At 36.7% G+C, this 18804-nt stretch overlaps 3 protein-coding genes across 4 annotated transcripts; 2 read left to right on the plus strand and 1 right to left on the minus strand.

Annotated features, from left to right (window-relative positions):
* Positions 1 to 578: 578 nt before the first annotated feature.
* gja12.2 (gap junction protein alpha 12.2) lies at positions 579 to 1446 on the minus strand (the record flags this gene model as incomplete). Its single annotated transcript, XM_079583801.1, has 1 exon — positions 579 to 1446. One exon carries the CDS (start codon positions 1444 to 1446, stop codon positions 712 to 714), a length of 735 nt encoding a protein of 244 aa, XP_079439927.1. The 3' UTR covers positions 579 to 711.
* On the plus strand, positions 1340 to 12552 carry gja13.2 (gap junction protein alpha 13.2). 2 transcript variants are annotated; one of them, XM_079583798.1, is made up of 3 exons: positions 1340 to 1475; positions 10249 to 10313; positions 11339 to 12552. In XM_079583798.1, exon 3 carries the CDS (start codon positions 11360 to 11362, stop codon positions 12197 to 12199), a length of 840 nt encoding a protein of 279 aa, XP_079439924.1. In that variant the 5' UTR covers positions 1340 to 1475; positions 10249 to 10313; positions 11339 to 11359; the 3' UTR covers positions 12200 to 12552. The 2 variants fall into 2 exon arrangements, with proteins under 2 accessions (XP_079439924.1, XP_079439923.1); XM_079583797.1 differs by lacking the exon at positions 1340 to 1475 and adding an exon at positions 9315 to 9480.
* Positions 12553 to 12942: 390 nt separating this feature from the next.
* On the plus strand, positions 12943 to 18140 carry gja1b (gap junction protein alpha 1b). The gene is made up of 2 exons (XM_079583796.1): positions 12943 to 13155; positions 15347 to 18140. Exon 2 carries the CDS (start codon positions 15363 to 15365, stop codon positions 16503 to 16505), a length of 1143 nt encoding a protein of 380 aa, XP_079439922.1. The 5' UTR covers positions 12943 to 13155; positions 15347 to 15362; the 3' UTR covers positions 16506 to 18140.
* The last annotated feature ends 664 nt before the right edge of the window (positions 18141 to 18804 follow it).

Genomic DNA, 18804 nt, shown 5'->3' on the forward strand with positions numbered 1-18804 from the left:
ATAAGTGCATTAGTTGTTGTTCACAGCAATTTAATGTAGGCTATTCTGTCAGTCATAGGTTATTTCATGCATTGGTATCTAATTGTCCTGATTTTCAAATGCGATGATTTGTGCTCTTCACACGCCCCCCTGTGATGGAAAGACATAACAGCAATGAGAGCCAACATTTTTTTTTTTTTTTGACACTATACCCAGCCACTCGTAATATTTAGACATAACCATTCATCTTGCATATAAACAACACACTATTTTTGCTGTTGTTTTATATGTATTTTTATTTGCACACATGACATATTCACAATAATTGTTCATAATAATCCCTGAACGGTGTGTTATACTGCTAAAATAATAGGCTAATGTTCATAATAATTAAACTGTGTTCTTCAGTTAGCTACCAAGTCAGCTATTATAAAACAGATACAATGGCATACATAAGCAATGTAAACACTATTTACATTTTATTTACTATTTATTGTTTTACATATAAATCTGGTTTCAGCTGAAAAGAAAAGGAAAAAAGAGACTGTTTAAAAAGTGGGACAGAGCACATTCAGGGATAATAATGATCTCTCACAGAACATGTGGATTTTTTTTTCCCACGTGGAATTTTGTTCGTCTGTAATCTTTAAATTGAACAGGAAATGGTGCTTTAGTGCTTGAGCTCCAGACATGGGTCTTAGGTAAATATGATGTCATTTCAGACTGTTTAATTTAGCAAAATGTAGTATGGGTTAATTTCTCCATCTCAGCCACTGCAGGTGGCCTCGTCTTGTGCTGGCTCCTACGACCCATCAGATAGAATATTTCTCCTAGATTCAAAGCCAAAGACACACACGCCACAACGAGCATGAAGATAATGAAGATGCTCTTTTCAGTTGGGCGGGATGTAAAACAATGCAGGCCGATTTTAGGGCAAGGGTCTACGTTGCATTCTAACTGCGTGGGCATCCAAAGGCCAATTAAATAGTACTGGCCTACAATGAACCCTGATTCAAACAATATAGTCACAAAGAGACTCGACATATAGCAACCAAGCAGACTTCCTTTGTAATAAATCTTCCCGTTGTCATCAGTGTATTTGGGTAGTTTGACGCCTTTTTTCCCTGCCTGGTTTTGTAAATGCTGTCTCAGTTTGTTTTCTTTGTGAATGACGTGCAGAACGTAGCTGAGGTAGACCAGATTCGGGATGGCCACAAAGATGATTTGGAGCGCCCAGAATCGCATATGGGAAATGGGGAAGGCATGGTCGTAGCATGCATTCAAGCAACCAGGAGTCTTGATGTTGCAGACCATACTGGACTGTTCATCTCCCCAGACTTTATCCAGTCCAGCCCCAAGAACCATTATTCTGAAGATCAGCAGAACCGTCAGCCAAACCTTCCCAATATTGGTTGAGTGAGACTGCACTTTGTCTAAAAGTTTAGAGAGGAGTCCCCAGTCTCCCATGCTGACCTGCAAATGAGAAGACTTCTGAGGTAACGTACAATTGGCAATTGGCCACAGCCATTACATGTTTAAAACAGTAATATCCTATACTAAACCTAAACTAATCTTGACAAACTATATATCATTTGAAAGCTTACAATCTCTAGTTTACATAGTTGGTGACTGATTTTCAAAATAAATTACAGAGGAGCCGTAATTTATCAATTTGTAACAAGTATATTTTCATACTCCTAAGGCATGTTCAGACCTTTATTTTGAAATAGTAATGAACATGAAAAATCATGAAAGAATGGAAACCTCAGTTTGTTTTCATGCCAAGAGTTCAAAAGATAGCATCCATTCAATTCTTTTAGAAAAAAAAGGTCTGAAAAATGTTTTAAATATAAAGAAAAAAATAATAGATTCACCATTTGTGATGTGGCAGCGAGCTATAATGCACATACGTGATCTTTTTGTGTTTCTTAGAGGTTGAATGCATTTCAAAATCTGCCAAACTTCCAATACTACTTCTGAATAGGATGTCTACTTCATAAATTGCATGAAAATTGTAAAAATAATGGTTCAGATCACTCAAACAACATATGGAAATGGAGGCGCCCTTGGCTAGTAATGTCAAATAGTGAAAGAGTTTGGTACTGCGCCCAAACAAAATCTTACTGAAAGCTTTTTTTTTTAGATATCAATTTATTTTACTTCTACAAAATGTCTTCTTTAAAACAAGACCAATTTATATTCCAAAGCATTCTTGAATTACAACCATTTAAGTTCGGAATGTGCATTTTCATGTCTATTAAAAAAAAAAGGGAGAGCCGCTTAAAGTGTGTATGTCAGGTTAAATTTTTAATTATGATTGACACAAAATAGTTAGGGGAAATACACGTTTGACAAGTTGATGTATTGTTTTGTATGTTTTTCGATACCTAAAGGCAGAATATAAGATGAAAAAGTTCGTTATTTTCAGTCCTCACTTAAAACTGCCCATCCCCCCAAACGAATCGTTTGACGTCATAACAGGGAGACGTCTCCCCAGCTCGCTGAGCTGTGTTGATAATTGTACGAGTGATAGAGCGAGAGAATTTGTGATTAGGACATTTATTTAGTTATTTAGTTAGTTATTTAAGTTAGGTAGTTAGTATACGCAGGCGTATTTTCACGATGGTGAATTACTGCGTTTGTGCTGTGTGCAAAAACACCGTTAAAACCGGTCACAGAGTCCACTGTGTTCCGTGCCTGGGTCAACTTTGTTCGGACCAAACGCGCTGACTTTAGTGCTGCCTCGGTATCCAAGACTTCAGTGCTGCCTCGGTATCCAAGACTTCAGTCATTTGCAGCGCCCATTTCACTGAGAAGGACTACGCGGTTGGAGATCTCATGAGTTATAAAATGGGATTTAAAACCGAGACTGGTAGCTGATGCGGTGCCTACGGTGTTACTGAAGCAGTCGATCGCGCCCGCGCCTCTCTCTCTCTCTCTCTCTCTCTCACACACACACACTCACACACACACACACACACACACACACACCAACATATTCCAGCATTTCAATCTTGACACCGCAGGCTGTTCATTATAGCCACGGAGCTTCAGAGCTAAGGCGGAGCTACAGATTAGGTGTCCCTAAATAACCCGCGTATAACAGTAAGCCAACGTTAGTTCCGCATGAATTAATTTGCACGCGAGTTTTATTTATTTTCATACCGTGTATTCTCCGTGTATATTCAAGCACCGAACCGTGACGCCCGTACCGTTTCGGTTCAATACGAATACATGTACCGTTCCACCGCTAAGTTATGCCTATACTACCAGACACCTGACCAACTCTCCACTGGTTCTTCTTCACACCAGATATTTATGTTTTTTCGATATGAATTATTTACATTTCTGTTTGGCTCCTCATGTCTCCCGCCTGGGAGGCTCAAAATTGTATGGCTGTGGGCCATCGTATAGGTTTGAGGGGGATTTTGGATCTCCTCAGACTCAAAACTCTCCATACTTCAATAGAACTTTGTTGGCGCGACTCCCTTGTATGACGTCACAGCTCAGCCCTTGTTTTAAAAATATGATCTTGACAGAAATGGCTATAAATCTTATTGCAGGGCAGTTACAGTAATAATTTTAATGCTAATTACATTTTCACTCAGACATCTAACCCTTATTTAATATATCTAAAAAAAAAATTTTACCTGACATACACACTTTAATGGGTTAGGAATTACATGGACATACATATTTGACTCGGAACAAATAATATTTAGATATTTTTTCTATCATTTTTAACTAAATGGTCTTTTAGTTATCAGCATCACGTTTAATGGTGTATGTCCTTTCCCCTCAAGTTTATAACGGTCATTTAAAATAATTAAATTGTAAAATTGACGAAAGAAAAAAGCTAATGTATGGGTTTTTCTATAATATACCGTAGGAAAGTTGGTACAACATCAACATTAAAATATGTGGCCTGTCAGCAATAAGAAAATGTTGTTTTAAATAAAAACAATCATTCCAATCGTCAGTAAATGCTAGAGCGCAAAGTAGAGTGTAATTCTATTTCCAAGGTTAACCTACCTTATTTTTATGACAGACTTCTTGTGTGCAGGCGAAAAGATGATATCAGAGGTCTCAAGATCTGATCTTCAACCAGTTTTGTAATTTTCTTTCATTTAGTGTCCACCCACAAAAAAAAAAAGTTTAAAAAATCTTCGGGTTTCACTTCGGGTCAATGAGCACGTACACATACAAAATCACACACTCTCAGATTTAAATCACACCAACCCTTACATTGTCCAGTATTGCCTCAAGATGTTGCAATACATGACACCAACATTTTTTCCCAAAAGTCATGATCATGAGAAATGTGATGAAATTGCCATTTCTCAATGTTAAAATCAAAGGTCTGACTTTTTGCATTTCATACATTTTTGCTAAAATATCTCATGTAATCCAAAACATTGAAGATGCAGACCATGATTATTGCAATATGTTATGCTGTTTTTGTCTTTGTACAGTTATGGGTTTATACAATATAGTGTTTTGATATTATTTAGAGAACATTTCTGTAATATTCATTTTAATATCAATGTCTGACCGTGGTACAAAAGCCAATTAAGGATTTATTTGGGTAAAAGGATGAATGAATAAATGAAAAAGCAAATGTGTAAATATGTATGTTAGCATGCATGTTTGAACTTTGTCCAGCTCTCGTGTACATTTCACCGCAGCTTTTCTCCACAGAAACCATAATTATGGGAGAAAATTGGCAAACATTACTTTTACTTGCGGTTCTGTGAAGTGTACAGTGCAGACAGAATATGGTTGTTCTCACTCAATGATAAAACACAGAAACACCACATGAAAGGACACACATTTTGGACACAATTTTTATCCTCGTCATCCATTTAGATCACTAAATCAGACCCTTTTATGTCATAATTGAAAGACTGTCATGTTTGAGAGTATTTTTATAATGCAACCCACTAAAAGAAGACCAATATGTCCAGTTGTGTGGATGTATATGTGTATCTATGGTCATTGTGAGTGGGCTAGAGATTTTACTAGAGGGTTTTTGAATGAATGAACCCAATTGACTCTTCTCAAAGACCTGCCCCCCTTAGTTACTGTCGCTATGTCCGACAAGCTACGCCGCTCTCACGCCACACCATGCTTGCACACCAAGCAGAGAGGACACTGACGCTGACAGTACAGGACAGACCAGGTTACTTTTGGGCTAATTTTGATATTAAACAATGTCTCACCTTTCAAATTTGGTCATTTTTAAAAAGAAATTTAAACAAAAATTACCATTTTGTGGCTATTTAATGTGTCGTGACATCGCTGTAGAGCCTCAGTTAAAGCTGCTCATGAACCAATCATCTCTTCCGTCTAGTTAATTTATAGCATCAAATAAACATGAATGAACATCAGAAGGAAAGTTGTTTTAACCGCGGAAAGGCATCAGTACACTCCGTTTTCAAGTTCAAATCCTCCCATGTTAATCTACTAACTCTCCTGACTGCTTTGTTGGACAAAATGGCGGATGGCGAAGTATGATTGGTCAGATCACCTGTCAATCAAGCTCCCTGCGAAGGGTCAATTGGGATGACATGTCAAAATCAAACTTGCACAAATAAATGTTTTCCCTAAATAGGCTATAACTAAATAAAATCCTAAAATACTGCTTCATTTATATATCTGATGAATAGTCCACAAAAATGAAGTGATTCGAGTGTTTTTAGAATCTGTTCATTTATAAGAACCGTCCGAAAAAAAAAACGTATGAGAGTTTCGTATGAGAGAGTGGACCGTTTGGCACGAACAAATTCAAAAGAATGAATCGGACCTTCCAGACTGAGCCATTTCGGACAAACCGAATCATTAGAATCAATCTGATTTTACAGCACTATCTACGAGAGGGAAAGAGGACTGTTTAAGACGAACAGATTCACTAATGAATTGAAAATGTTAAGTAAGAATCGTAAAAACATCTTAGCCTGGCCTATAATGTCACACATAGCCTTTGGAAGGAAGTGCAGAGACCAGTGCAGCTTCCAGTGATCAAATGTCTAAAACAACATACATTTTAGGAAGCAAAACTTCTTTACTTCTGTTTTCTATTTTTCCCCTCCATCTTATGGTTTCTTTAAACTCTTTTCACCGCATCGTTATCCCTAAACCAATGTTAATTTTTCCTTCCAAATCTGTTTGAAAAGATTTGTTCTTATATTTGTAATATATGGTTTTCAGTCCACAGTTTATTGATCTGACATCACAATATGGGGGTGATTAAAGCTGCTAAGAGGTAGTAAGCATGTGTTCTATAAAATGTTGAGTTTGACGTAATTCGCTGACCCTGTTCTTATGTAATTTCCTGTCCTCTACATGGCAACAAGAACAAATATTAGGGTCCATTCATCAATTTGGGCTTAGTTAATCTGTCACTGCAAGATGACTTTTCTGTCAGGACCTGAGACAATATTTTTTTGATCACTTAAGTTACAATCTATGGTAAAGTTTTATGGTGAAAAAATATTTGTTATTGATTATCAGTTTAAATGTCAGTTCAAATGTTTGCTGTCCCTCAGTTGCCCCCTTATTTGGACCTCTGTCACGTATGATATGAAAAGTGTCTGTGTCCGTGTTTTATAAGCAGAGATTACTCAATTTCATTGCCAGGATGGGTGTCCGCATGATCTCTCTCCCACAATTACACATTGAACAAAAATTTAAATCCTTGAGAAATAAAACTCCTTTTCCTTTTAAAGGTTGTGTCTATCTATCTATCTATCTATCTATCTATCTATCTATCTATCTATCTATCTATCTATCTATCTATCTATCTATCTATCTATCTATCTATCTATCTATCTATCTATCTATCTATCTATCTATCTGTCTGTCTGTCTGTCTGTCTGTCTGTCTGTCTGTCTGTCTGTCTGTCTATCTATCTATCTATCTGTCTGTGTATCTGTCTGTCTGTGTATCTGTCTGTCTGTCTGTCTGTCTGTCTGTCTGTCTGTCTGTCTGTCTGTCCTCATTTCATGCATTCAAATTGGGATTCATGTTTTATAAAGGCTTGTTTCAGATTAGGAAATGACGGCTAGAGTTTTTTCAACCACAAAGAACTTTTAAAATCTCGGGTTGATTTGTATTCAAACTTAGCTCTTTCGTATTATATAAAGGGTATTTTTAAACCTTTTGCTATTACTTTAAATACATAAACTTTAAATCAGTCATCCATCATAAAATAATATTCCATAAAAACCACAATTATCTAAACAAAGAGTGAAGTAATCATGTTTAAATGCCCTTTGTGTGAAAAAAACCCCATGAATTTTTACACCTCTTAGTGAGTTTCTGAGCTTAAGATCAGAAAACAGTCGTCTCACTAGAGGTACATTTAGAAGGGACTGTGTGATTCATTTCAGGAAAACTGCTTTTAGTCAGTCTGCTTTCTCTATTAAAGCCTCAAAAGAATGGAATGACATCCCAACGTCAGTTAGAGAAGTAAATAGTTATTATGGATTTCGTTCTTCTTTTAAAATTTGGCTTTTTAGTATGCAAATATGTCAACATTGAATGATTTTTCTCTCTTTCTTTTTTTCTCTTCTTCTCTCTGCTGATTTTAGAATTTGTAGGGTTTGTTGTATTTCTGTATAATCTATGTTTTGCTTAAATTGTTGTATTGACATTGTATTTTTAGGTTGCCCATTATACATCTGGCCTAGGACTGCAGATGAAAACTAGCCTTTTGGCTAACTCTGGCATATTTTGACTTGTCATGTTAATATGCATTGTCCTTGTAATAAACTAAACTAAAAAACACAAATAATGACCGTCCCTCAGTTGTGACGCCAAATCTAACAATTTTGGCAGCAGTTGTCTTAAAAGTCAATGTACTTATTTACCAAGGAGACTACAGAGTTTAAGATTACGGTAAATAGGCCTATGTTTGTTTTTTGTGTGTGTAAGTTTTCATCAAGCTTTATTAATGTATGCAAAAACTGTTTTAACAGTGTAATTATACATTTAAGTACTGAGTAATAATAGTCAACCACATAGGGTTAGGGTTAATGCTACCGATCCACAACTTGACTTCACTTGATTTAGGATTAGGGTGTGGTTTAGGTTTGTTGTGTGTAATTATAATTACTACAGTAACTATATAACGTGTTACAAGGACACTGTACAATAAAGTGTTACCAAATATTGTTTTGTTGTATTCAGTAAGCTGAAACTTTCTCATAGGGACAATACCTCTGGAACAATTAGTGTTTAAGTCAAAGACACAGCAGTGATTGTCATATGGGCTCAAACCCAGCAACCCTACCAGCCCTGATCTTTATTCACTACACCGCACCACCATCACATAGATGTTGCTTCCACCCAGAGGTGGGAGTAACGAATTGCAACTACTCACGTTACTGTAATTAAGTAGTTTTTTCGGGTACTTTTTTGAGTATATTTTTACATCTTTAATTTTACTTGTACTCAAGTACATATTTTAAGCTAAGTAATCTACTTCGCTACTTGTAAAATCACATTTCGTTACTGAGTACAATTTTAATTTATATTCAAATCTTTGACCGGCATTTCGGTAGCCAATAAAAATAACAGATTGTAAACGGACAAATAAAAACCCTGATATTTGGACTGAAAAAAGTGAAGAGCTTTTGAGTGAAGAGCTGATCATAAGTGAAGGCAAGGAGCTCAGAGTGATTATTGGACTGAAAGTTTGGAGATACAACAACCTAGTATACTAGTGCTATACTATAGTAGTGTTGTCAAAATATCCATATTTAAAACTTTATCGACTAAAATAACTAGCTTCCGGCAGACTGCATTTATATAGCGCTTGCAACTAGTGTTGACCTGATTGCCGCTCGTGTGGATTGATATTCCAGTATCACGACCACTAATTAATGTCCTTTGTCAATAAGGTAAAAATGTGTTAAAAGTAGCTATTTTCTACATAGATCTATGATTTGATTGAATATTTATTGGTAATAAATTAACTATCGCCAGCTAAAAAGTAATTAGTAACTAGTACTCTGAGTAGTTTTTGAGAAGAGTAATTTGTACTTTTACTTGAGTACTTTTTTGACACCGTACTTTTACTTGTAATTGAGTATTATTTCAGCAATGTAACAGTACTTGTACTTGGGTACAGATTTTCAGTACTCTTTCCACCACTGCTTCCACCTCGCAACATATTCAAGGCTGATGATTCAGACAAATTTCGCTAATGTGCGAAAGTGTGATACAAGACTCATGATTATACTTCTAAGAAGAACAGAAATAGAGAAGTGAAAGAATGACTGGTTTAAACTCGTTTTCTTTATCACGGCGTTGGGTGGAGCTTTCCGTGTTTCTTCAGTTATAGATAAATCAGATGAATGATTGAATCGTGTCTGAGAGTTTGTGACCTCATCGAAAGCGATACAGATGTTTTATTGTAGAATAGTCTTTAAATCTTATATTTTTTTCGATTATTAGTAGTTGTTGTTTTACAGGAAATTACCATTTGGACCCTTCATTCAGGTCAGAATATTTTGGGATTGGTTGGAGTATGATTTTAACAGTTACATATTCAATATATTGATTTAATATCAAATGTATTTAAATAAGTTATTGTTAACTATTTAGACCCACGGGTGTCTTTAACTAACATTTAAATAAATAATTTGATACAATGCACTTATTATTAAGTACGTAAAAAAAATAATGCAATTTTCAACTCTTTTTATACAAGTTATACAAGAATCAACAAATTGTTTAAGTCAGTTTAATGTAATTTAAGTTGACTGTAAACATCCAGGTTGACTGTACTTAAAAGTTTAAGGCAGAAACTTTTTTTTTACAGTGATTGTACTTTTATTATTATGAATACCTGCATGTAATTACATCTGTAATGAATTTCTGTAATTACATAGGCCTTTATTACACTGTTGTAATTACCTCTATAATTTCCATACCTTTAAACACCAAACCTTTCCCTAACCTTACCTGTCCCACTTCAATAGCAAAAGTGTTTTGCTATACATGTTGTGCTTATTTTTATTTTTTTGCTGCAAGTGCATAGTTAAAGAGACCTTATATAAAGTGTGACCACTTAATTAAATATAATTTGAATATATATAAAACATTTTGAATAGCCTATATATATATTTTTTTTAATTTGCTCTCCCATCTTTTCTGTACGAAATCTTACAGAAAACATTCTAGAAACATAACTAGGAAATTACTTTCCCTGAAAGGTTTCAGTCTTTTTGATTGTGTCCTAAAATGTATGATTTTATACGTCTACAGGTTGGCGACAAATAGGCTACTCTGAGCTTACAAGGCACAACGTTTTTTCTTCCCCATATCATTTGGTGAGAATGACATTTCTTGGATAAGATACAAATGCTTTATATAAACTGGAAATAACTTTGGGAAGTGAGACCATTACAGCAAAATGACCAATGTGTTGTAAAATCTCAGTCGCTGTTGTTATCTATTCATGTTGGCTAGGTGACAATTTCACTGCAAAAAAATGTTTGTCTTAGTATTTTTGTCTTGTTTCGAGTACAAATATCTAAAAATTATTTTAGAATTATTTTAGCAAAATGATCTGCCAATGGGGTCAGAAAAATAATCTTAATCCAAACGGACACAAGTAGCCTATATTTTTCTTACCCTATTGGCGGATCATTTTGCTTGTTTTAAGCAAAAACAAATTTCCCCCCAGAAAACAAGACATGCATAATATCTTGTGTCATAAACTCATCTAGTAAATGCATCTTGATTTAAGAATTTTAATATTTGGACTGGAAACAAGACAAAAATACTAGAAACAGCATTTTCAGTGTTTTGCTTATGAAATGTATATATATATAGGCCTATATATATATTAGGGCTGTCAAAAAATGAATCGTGATTAATCGCATCCAAAATAAAAGTTTGTGTTTACATAATATGTGTGTGTACTGTGTATAATCATTATGTATAAATACACACACATTCATGTATATATTTAATAAATAATTGCATTTATATATTGTATATACATTTATATAATTTATATTATATATAAATATTTTATATATAATATATTATTATATATATATTATATATAATATATATAAATTTTTCTTAAATATATACATGATTGTGTGTTTTTTTATATATATAAATAATTATACACAGTACACACACATATTATGTAAACACAAACTTTTATTTTGGATGCGATTAATCATGATTCATCTTTTGACAGATATAAACTTTGATAATCCTCCGGCCTAATTTCCTTGAATTCACTCTGCTAACCTCCAAATCCTATTTGTGATGATCACCATGTGTTCCTATAAAAACGAATTGTGTATAATTGAGTGTAAATCTCCTATTTATCCTCCAGGGAAGCCCTGAGCAACCAATCATGGGAGACTGGGGATTTCTCTCAGCTTTACTGGACAAAGTACAGTCCCACTCCACCGTCGTCGGCAAGATATGGATGGTCGTCCTTTTCATCTTCAGGATCCTGGTGTTGGGCACGGCGGTGGAGAACGTGTGGGGCGACGAGAGATCCAACTTAGTGTGCAACACCAACACTCCTGGTTGCGAGAACGTGTGCTACGACTGGAAGTTCCCCATCTCGCATATTCGCTTCTGGGTCATGCAGATCATCTTCATTTCCACTCCGACTTTGCTGTACCTGGGCCACGTGGTGCACGTCATCCACCAAGAGAAAAAAATGAGAGAGGAGCTGAAAAGCAACCCGATGTCGAAGCAGCCAAAATATACAGACGAAAACGGGAAGGTAGCAATCAAAGGAAACCTGCTGTGTAGCTACTTGACCCAGCTGTTTGCAAAGATCCTTTTAGAGGTGGCTTTCATCGTTGGACAGTATTATCTGTTTGGATTTGTCATGGAGCACAAGTTCCACTGTAATAAGTTGCCCTGTACGGTGGTGACAGAGTGTTTCATGTCTAGACCCACAGAGAAAACCATCTTCATTATCTTCATGCTGGTGGTGGCTTGTGTGTCTCTGGCCTTAAATGTTCTAGAAATATTATATTTGCTTTGTAAGAGGATAAGTGGGAGGAATAAGAAATCTAAGAATATGCACCTGTATTCTGAAGATTTCCAATATGCTTCACATTCTATGGTAAAACCCAGTGATGTTAATGGAATGAGACACAATGAGTTAAACATGGCCTTTCAGAACAGGTACGGTCAAAGAAAAGGCAGTCTTGATGGAGCCAAACCTGAGCTATAAGACAAGTCCTTGTGTCCTATTCTAGCACCTTTTTCTGGTAACACTTGTAAGAAAATACATATAGCTAATATAATCAACTTCATATTCAGAAATATTAATATAATAAATTATGATCAAACTTAGCCTATGAAAAATATTGTTGATTGTAACTTTTGCTAACTGAACACTAGATGGCGCTGTAATCTTCTTGAGTTGCACTCACTAACTCCTTACTTCTTGTCAATAAGGCCAGTGATTTTTTTGTCCGTTTATATAGTTTCTACAGCCTTTTTTTAATTTTATTTTTCAACTTGAAAGATGTTTAACCACGTTTTATATACACCAAGAATAAATATGGGATAAATATTTACATGAAAAACGACTGTGTATAAATTATTGTCTTATAAAGACGGGGATCAGCTATTGAGCTATTAAATATTGTTAAAAATATATATAGTGTAGCCTATATATATATATATATATATATATATATATATATATATATATATATATATAGCCTATATATATATAGCCTATATATTAGGCTACACACACACACACACACACACATAGGATATATAGATGATTTACAGATCACTTATGATCTGGCTGATTTACAGATCACTTATGTACAATGAAAACGTTCTTATAATACATGACTGTTAGTGAATTGTTAAATTCTCGTCAATTTCATAAAGTTTTCGAGCGAAATATTTTTTCGTCTGAGTTGAAGAAGCCCATCAAGCGAGAGAGTGTATGAGGAGGACCCAAAAAAACTGACGTAGCAGTCATGTGACTTTGCCAAACTTTGTGCGTCTGCTATCCACTTTCTTCCCTCCGAGTCTCTCTTATAAGCAGGGAAAGTTTGACAAGTGTGCCTCAGTTTCTCCATAGTCGCTTACTTGGATTTGGTGACTGGTCTTCAGAGGTGACGGAGTAAGTCCTCTCGGGGCTCTCCTCTCTTTACTTCTATCTAGGTAAGTTTTTACAGAAAGTCTTTCAACTTTTCAAAACTTAGTTTTTTTTTTCCATAGCAGCACTAATATTCATAACTGAGCATCACAGTGGAAAGTTACTTTTAAAGAATGAATTTAATCATTTTAAAAGGCTTTTGTCATATTTTATTTGATTTTGAAAAACTTTTCAGTGAGTTTAGAAGTTTATGAAACGATATGGATCGACATATGATTCATATAATATATTATAAACGTATATGGTTCATTATTATAGCATATCATACTTAGGTTTAGTTTAGTATTTATTCACGTCTGTTGTGGAGGACATGTCCGGTAGAAACAAGACATTTAATAGACATTTCAGTAATTCAATAATTAAAACAAAAACTGAAATAATAGAAACTTCATTAACGTGTGTCTGGAATAAAGTTTTGAAGAAAAATGTAAGCAGGAATCAAATACATTAATTTAATTGGAACAAATTATAACAGGTATTTTTCTTATAGAATAAGTGGAAAAAACTTTTATTTTTTCCTGCCTTCGTTTTTGTTTAACTCTAATACGACTTTATGGTGAAAAACGGTTTCGCATGCGTCGTCAATGCGCTGTAGAGGGCGCTGTTCAGTCCCGTATTACAAAGTTAAAGAGATAGTTCGCCCAAAAATGAAAATTCTGTCATCATTTACTCACCCTCAAGTTGTTCCATACCTGTATGAATTTCTTTCTTCTGCTGAACACAAAAGCAGATATTCTGAAGAATGTCAGTAACCAAACATTTGACGGGCCCCATTGACTGTCTGCCATAGAATGGAAGAAGAAAAAACATATGGAAGTCAGTGGGGCTGTTCAACTGTTTGGTTATCAACATTCTTCAAAAATATCTTCTTTTGTGTTCAGCAGAAGAAATAAATTCATTGTGTTGTTTGGAACAACTCAAGGGTGAGTAAATTATGACAGAATTTACATTTTTGGTGAGCTGCCCCTTTAAATATCCCTTCTGTAGCAAAACTTAAACCTGTAATTCTCAAGCATTCCCTACATGTCAATTTTATATAAACAGTCTTATACTATATACTAAAACTTATCAAAGAGTTAATTGAATGCGACATTACAGAGAGACAAGCCTACTTTCTGCCTATTGGATGTCTAAACATGATCATACTTGATGTCTCCCCCCTTGATGTCTCTTATAAATGTTCACACTGTAATTGTCGTAATATACATTCCACATACCCCATTTAAACTTTATTAGTGCCACGAGACCCACAAATTGTCCAGGATATTGAAGAGATGCTCTTCATCATGCCTGCACCACATGAATCAGGAAATTCTTTAGAACTTCTTAAACAGTTCCTTATGATATTTGATTTTCCATGCTGCACGGGGGAATTAATCAAAGACTTGCTTCCCAATTCAATTCAGATTTCAAGTGAATGTTATTGTTTGCATTTAAACATTGCTGATGTAACTAGAGGGACCACCATCTTGCTAAATAAACATGTCTTTAAATTCCCCAGTCAGTCTTTTCGTAGTCATGTTAAAGAGGCATTTAAGATGTTTTAATAGATGATAGCAAAACTGTCATGGTAGCATTCGCTTGAGAACTTTGATTTCACAAAGCATAAGACAGCAAGTGCTGGCAGTTATCTTTACAACCCTAAACCTAACCCCTACGTGTGTGTGTGAGCCACATGTTTGTTATGTGAGCTTTCTGAGACCAGGTGTAGTTTATATTATGATAATCTTGAGGTCAGTTTTCATGCTTATTTTCATAATAACATCCTCAGCAGGTCCTGAAACTAACACTTTCATCATGTGCTTCATGTGCAGAAAAAAATACACTACAGTGGCCTCAAAAAAAAGTATTTGGACACTTAAGCCACACTTCATAATGTACGAATGTCTTAGCAATACACAACAACTACTAAAACCAGGTGACTTTTTAATCCAAATGTATATATATATATATTTATGTTATGTTATAGCAGTTATGCTGGTATGAACTTGAGGGGAACTGACTTCATACATTCACTAAAAGTGATGGACTATTTGTTTAAAAAAATAATAGTAAAAAATCACTGTGTTATTTGCTCAGAGATGTCACTTTGATATTTTGCATCTAAAACAAAGACATTCAGACTTATTCAAGTGTCACGAAGTGTCCGAAACTGTCTGAATACGTTTTATTACATCTGAGCGTTTCTATTTTCAGCTAGAACTCCCTCAAGATGGGTGACTGGAGTGCGTTGGGAAGACTTCTTGACAAGGTGCAGGCCTACTCCACGGCCGGAGGGAAGATCTGGCTCTCTGTGCTCTTCATCTTCCGGATCCTAGTTCTGGGAACAGCAGTGGAGTCGGCCTGGGGTGACGAGCAGTCGGCTTTCAAGTGCAATACCCAGCAGCCCGGTTGCGAGAACGTCTGCTATGACAAATCGTTCCCCATCTCGCACGTGCGCTTCTGGGTGCTTCAGATCATCTTCGTGTCCACGCCTACGCTCCTGTACCTGGCGCACGTCTTCTACCTGATGCGCAAGGAGGAGAAGCTCAACCGCAAAGAGGAGGTGTTGAAGGCCGTGCAGAACGACGGCGGCGACGTCGAGGTCCACCTGAAGAAGATCGAGCACAAGAAGTTCAAGCACGGCCTAGAGGAGCACGGCAAGGTGAAGATGAAAGGCGCCCTGCTGCGCACCTACATAGTCACCATCATTTTCAAGTCCGTCTTTGAGGTGGGCTTCCTGGTCATCCAGTGGTACATCTATGGCATCAGCCTGTCCGCTGTATACACGTGCGAGCGTTCGCCCTGCCCCCATCGGGTGGACTGTTTCCTCTCTCGGCCGACTGAGAAGACCATCTTTATTATCTTCATGCTGGTGGTTTCGCTCGTCTCGCTTTTGCTCAACATCATAGAGCTTTTCTACGTGCTCTTCAAACGGATCAAGGACCGTGTGAAAGGCCAACAGAACCAGTACCACACCGGCACCATGAGCCCTACACCGAAGGAACTGTCCACTACCAAATACGCCTACTACAACGGCTGCTCCTCGCCGACCGCACCGCTCTCGCCCATGTCGCCTCCGGGCTATAAACTAGCCACCGGCGAGCGGACCAACTCTTGTCGCAATTACAACAAGCAGGCCAACGAGCAGAACTGGGCCAACTACAGCGCCGAACAGAACCGCTTGGGCCAGAACGGAAGCACCATCTCCAATTCGCACGCTCAGGCCTTCGACTTCCCCGACGACACGCACGAGCACAAGAAACTGACGCCAGGCCACGAGCTGCAGCCGTTGGCGTTGATAGACGCCCGGCCGTGCAGCCGCACCAGCAGCCGCATGAGCAGTCGAGCGAGACCCGACGACCTGGACGTCTAGCCGCGCGACTTGGTGCCGCGTCACGACGCTAAAAGACTGACACAGGCAGTGAGACGCGCTCAACTCCTGTGCTGAGGGAGGGGGGGCGGGATTTCATCCGCACAAGATCCTCACTCTAGACTCTAGTCGATACAGAGACATAAAATTACTCACACTGCTGGAGGTACTATTCATTAATAATGATGTTGAAACTAGCAGAGCTAACATGCCCTAACAACCGAACAGCTATAGGGGGGCTCAAAGGGGCACAAGCGGGGGCCAAACCTGGGGCGCCTCTCGATTCTGCCCACCAGAATATGCCTTGGTGATGTGATTGATTTTGTTTGCTTGTTCGTATTGGGTTTATTAAAATGCCACACAATGATTCCACTTTAACATGTTGCACTCCTACAGTACGTGTAGATTTGTGTTCTAACCCCCCCTACGGTTATACGTCACTCGTTTGCATGACATCAAATCCCTGTTGCCCAACAGGGTGTTAATATTTATTTATTCATAAAAATTAACAGGATATCCACCACTAGATTAAGATTGACTACTACTCAAGGTCATGTCTACATAATTAATACCATCCAAGTGCATATTTATTGACAATAATCCAAATTTCAGCAATACATTCATCAGCAAATACTTTTTTTTGTTTTTATTAATCACAGTGGACTGTCATTTTCCTGATAAACTTTGAATTTATGTGGTGTCGGTTTTTGTTATTTGATTATATTTGTTGTTTTTTGGGTGGTGGTATGAATTGAAAATATCTATGTGTGGACTGAGCTGCTGTACCAACTGGTACACGGCTTGATTTTCTTTTCTGCATTTTTACTGAAATTGTCCTAAATAGTGTGTGAGAGAAAGATTCTCTTTTTTCTCTTTTTTTTGTCATTTTATTTTCTTTTTTTTTCTCTGTGGAGGGCAGACGGAATGAATTAGTTTTGAATTAGAATGAGTAGAATTAATGTCTTACCTTTGGAGTGAATGACCTTTTTAACTCAATGTAATCATTGCTGCTTGAGAGATAGAGTTTTAGTACTGTAAATCAAGCTAACTATGTCACAAATGTGAGTTGTTGTTTTTTTTTAGAAGACTGCTTTTTTAGAGCTGGACTAATATTTAGTCAGTTATATTAAGAGATATATGCCAGCGTAGCTCCACAACTACCAAACACTAGTAGATGAAATTTCATTATGGACATTCTTTGTTTTGATTTTTCAAATTGTGCATCATAGTATTGGTACTCATTTGCAGAGGCTCATGGATTTTTCAGCTACAATGGTGTTTGCACTGAGATTTTGGCTAGGGTGTTATTTGATGCAAAAGTGACGAGAAGTTCTCTGTTATGCACGTAACTAATTTATTTTACAACACACTACGAGGCGTAAAATCACTACACTTTAACAGTGCTCTCACAGAATCCTTGGGTTTGGGCCGTTGAGTGGCTAAAGGCAAGATTTTGCATCTGGTAAATAGCGCATATTGGGTTTTTAAATCAGAACAACACTGATGTAATGCCATTCCATGGGAATCCGCTGTCGCACGGTGTGCATGACAGTGGAAAAACCGAGCAATCAAACAAAAACGGACATTAATCAAATCTGTGAAAAAGCAATTTAACCAATAAAGATTTTTTCTTTGTCATTTTGTATTTGTGTGTCTCAGTCAGACTCTTTTATATGACCACACTAATGCTTTCCAATATACACTTACTCATTTCAGTATTTTTGTTTACACCCAACGAGACATGCACATGATCAAAAAAAAGAAAAAAAAAAGAAGACAAAATGCACTGCAATTTGTCTGGTGCCAGTATCTAAAGGAGTCTGGTGCAGGCTTTTTATCCAAGAGAATTAGCCCTACACAAACCACCGTGTTTAAACAGGCAATAGAGACAAACGCAGTGTAACGGCCAAGATCGGTCTACGCCAAGACTGACTCGCAAACTGAAAGACTGATAAGTTTTTACATGTATGTTTTAAAATGCCCCAGAAACTTTCAAAATTTCATCATATAAAAAGATTCAGAGCCTTTTCTCTTATCCAAGTTTCCTATTTAACCTTTCCACAAAGCTAAATAAAACCATATGCCTGGGCCGAGTCTGTGGACCACATGTGGCTAGAGCAGAAGAACGTAAAAAAAAGCAGGAGACTTTGATCTAATGCTAATTAATGCAGATCTTTTTAGACCAGATTTATCACACAATACTATTGCATATACCAGAGGCCGAACTGATAAATTCTGCAGCTATTCATCAGAACAAGATAAAAGAAAGAAATCAGCTGGTGCACAAATAAATAGGCCTTGA

The sequence above is a fragment of the Phoxinus phoxinus genome (genome assembly GCF_949152265.1).
Source record: "Phoxinus phoxinus genome assembly, chromosome: 16".
NCBI lineage: Eukaryota > Metazoa > Chordata > Actinopteri > Cypriniformes > Leuciscidae > Phoxinus > Phoxinus phoxinus.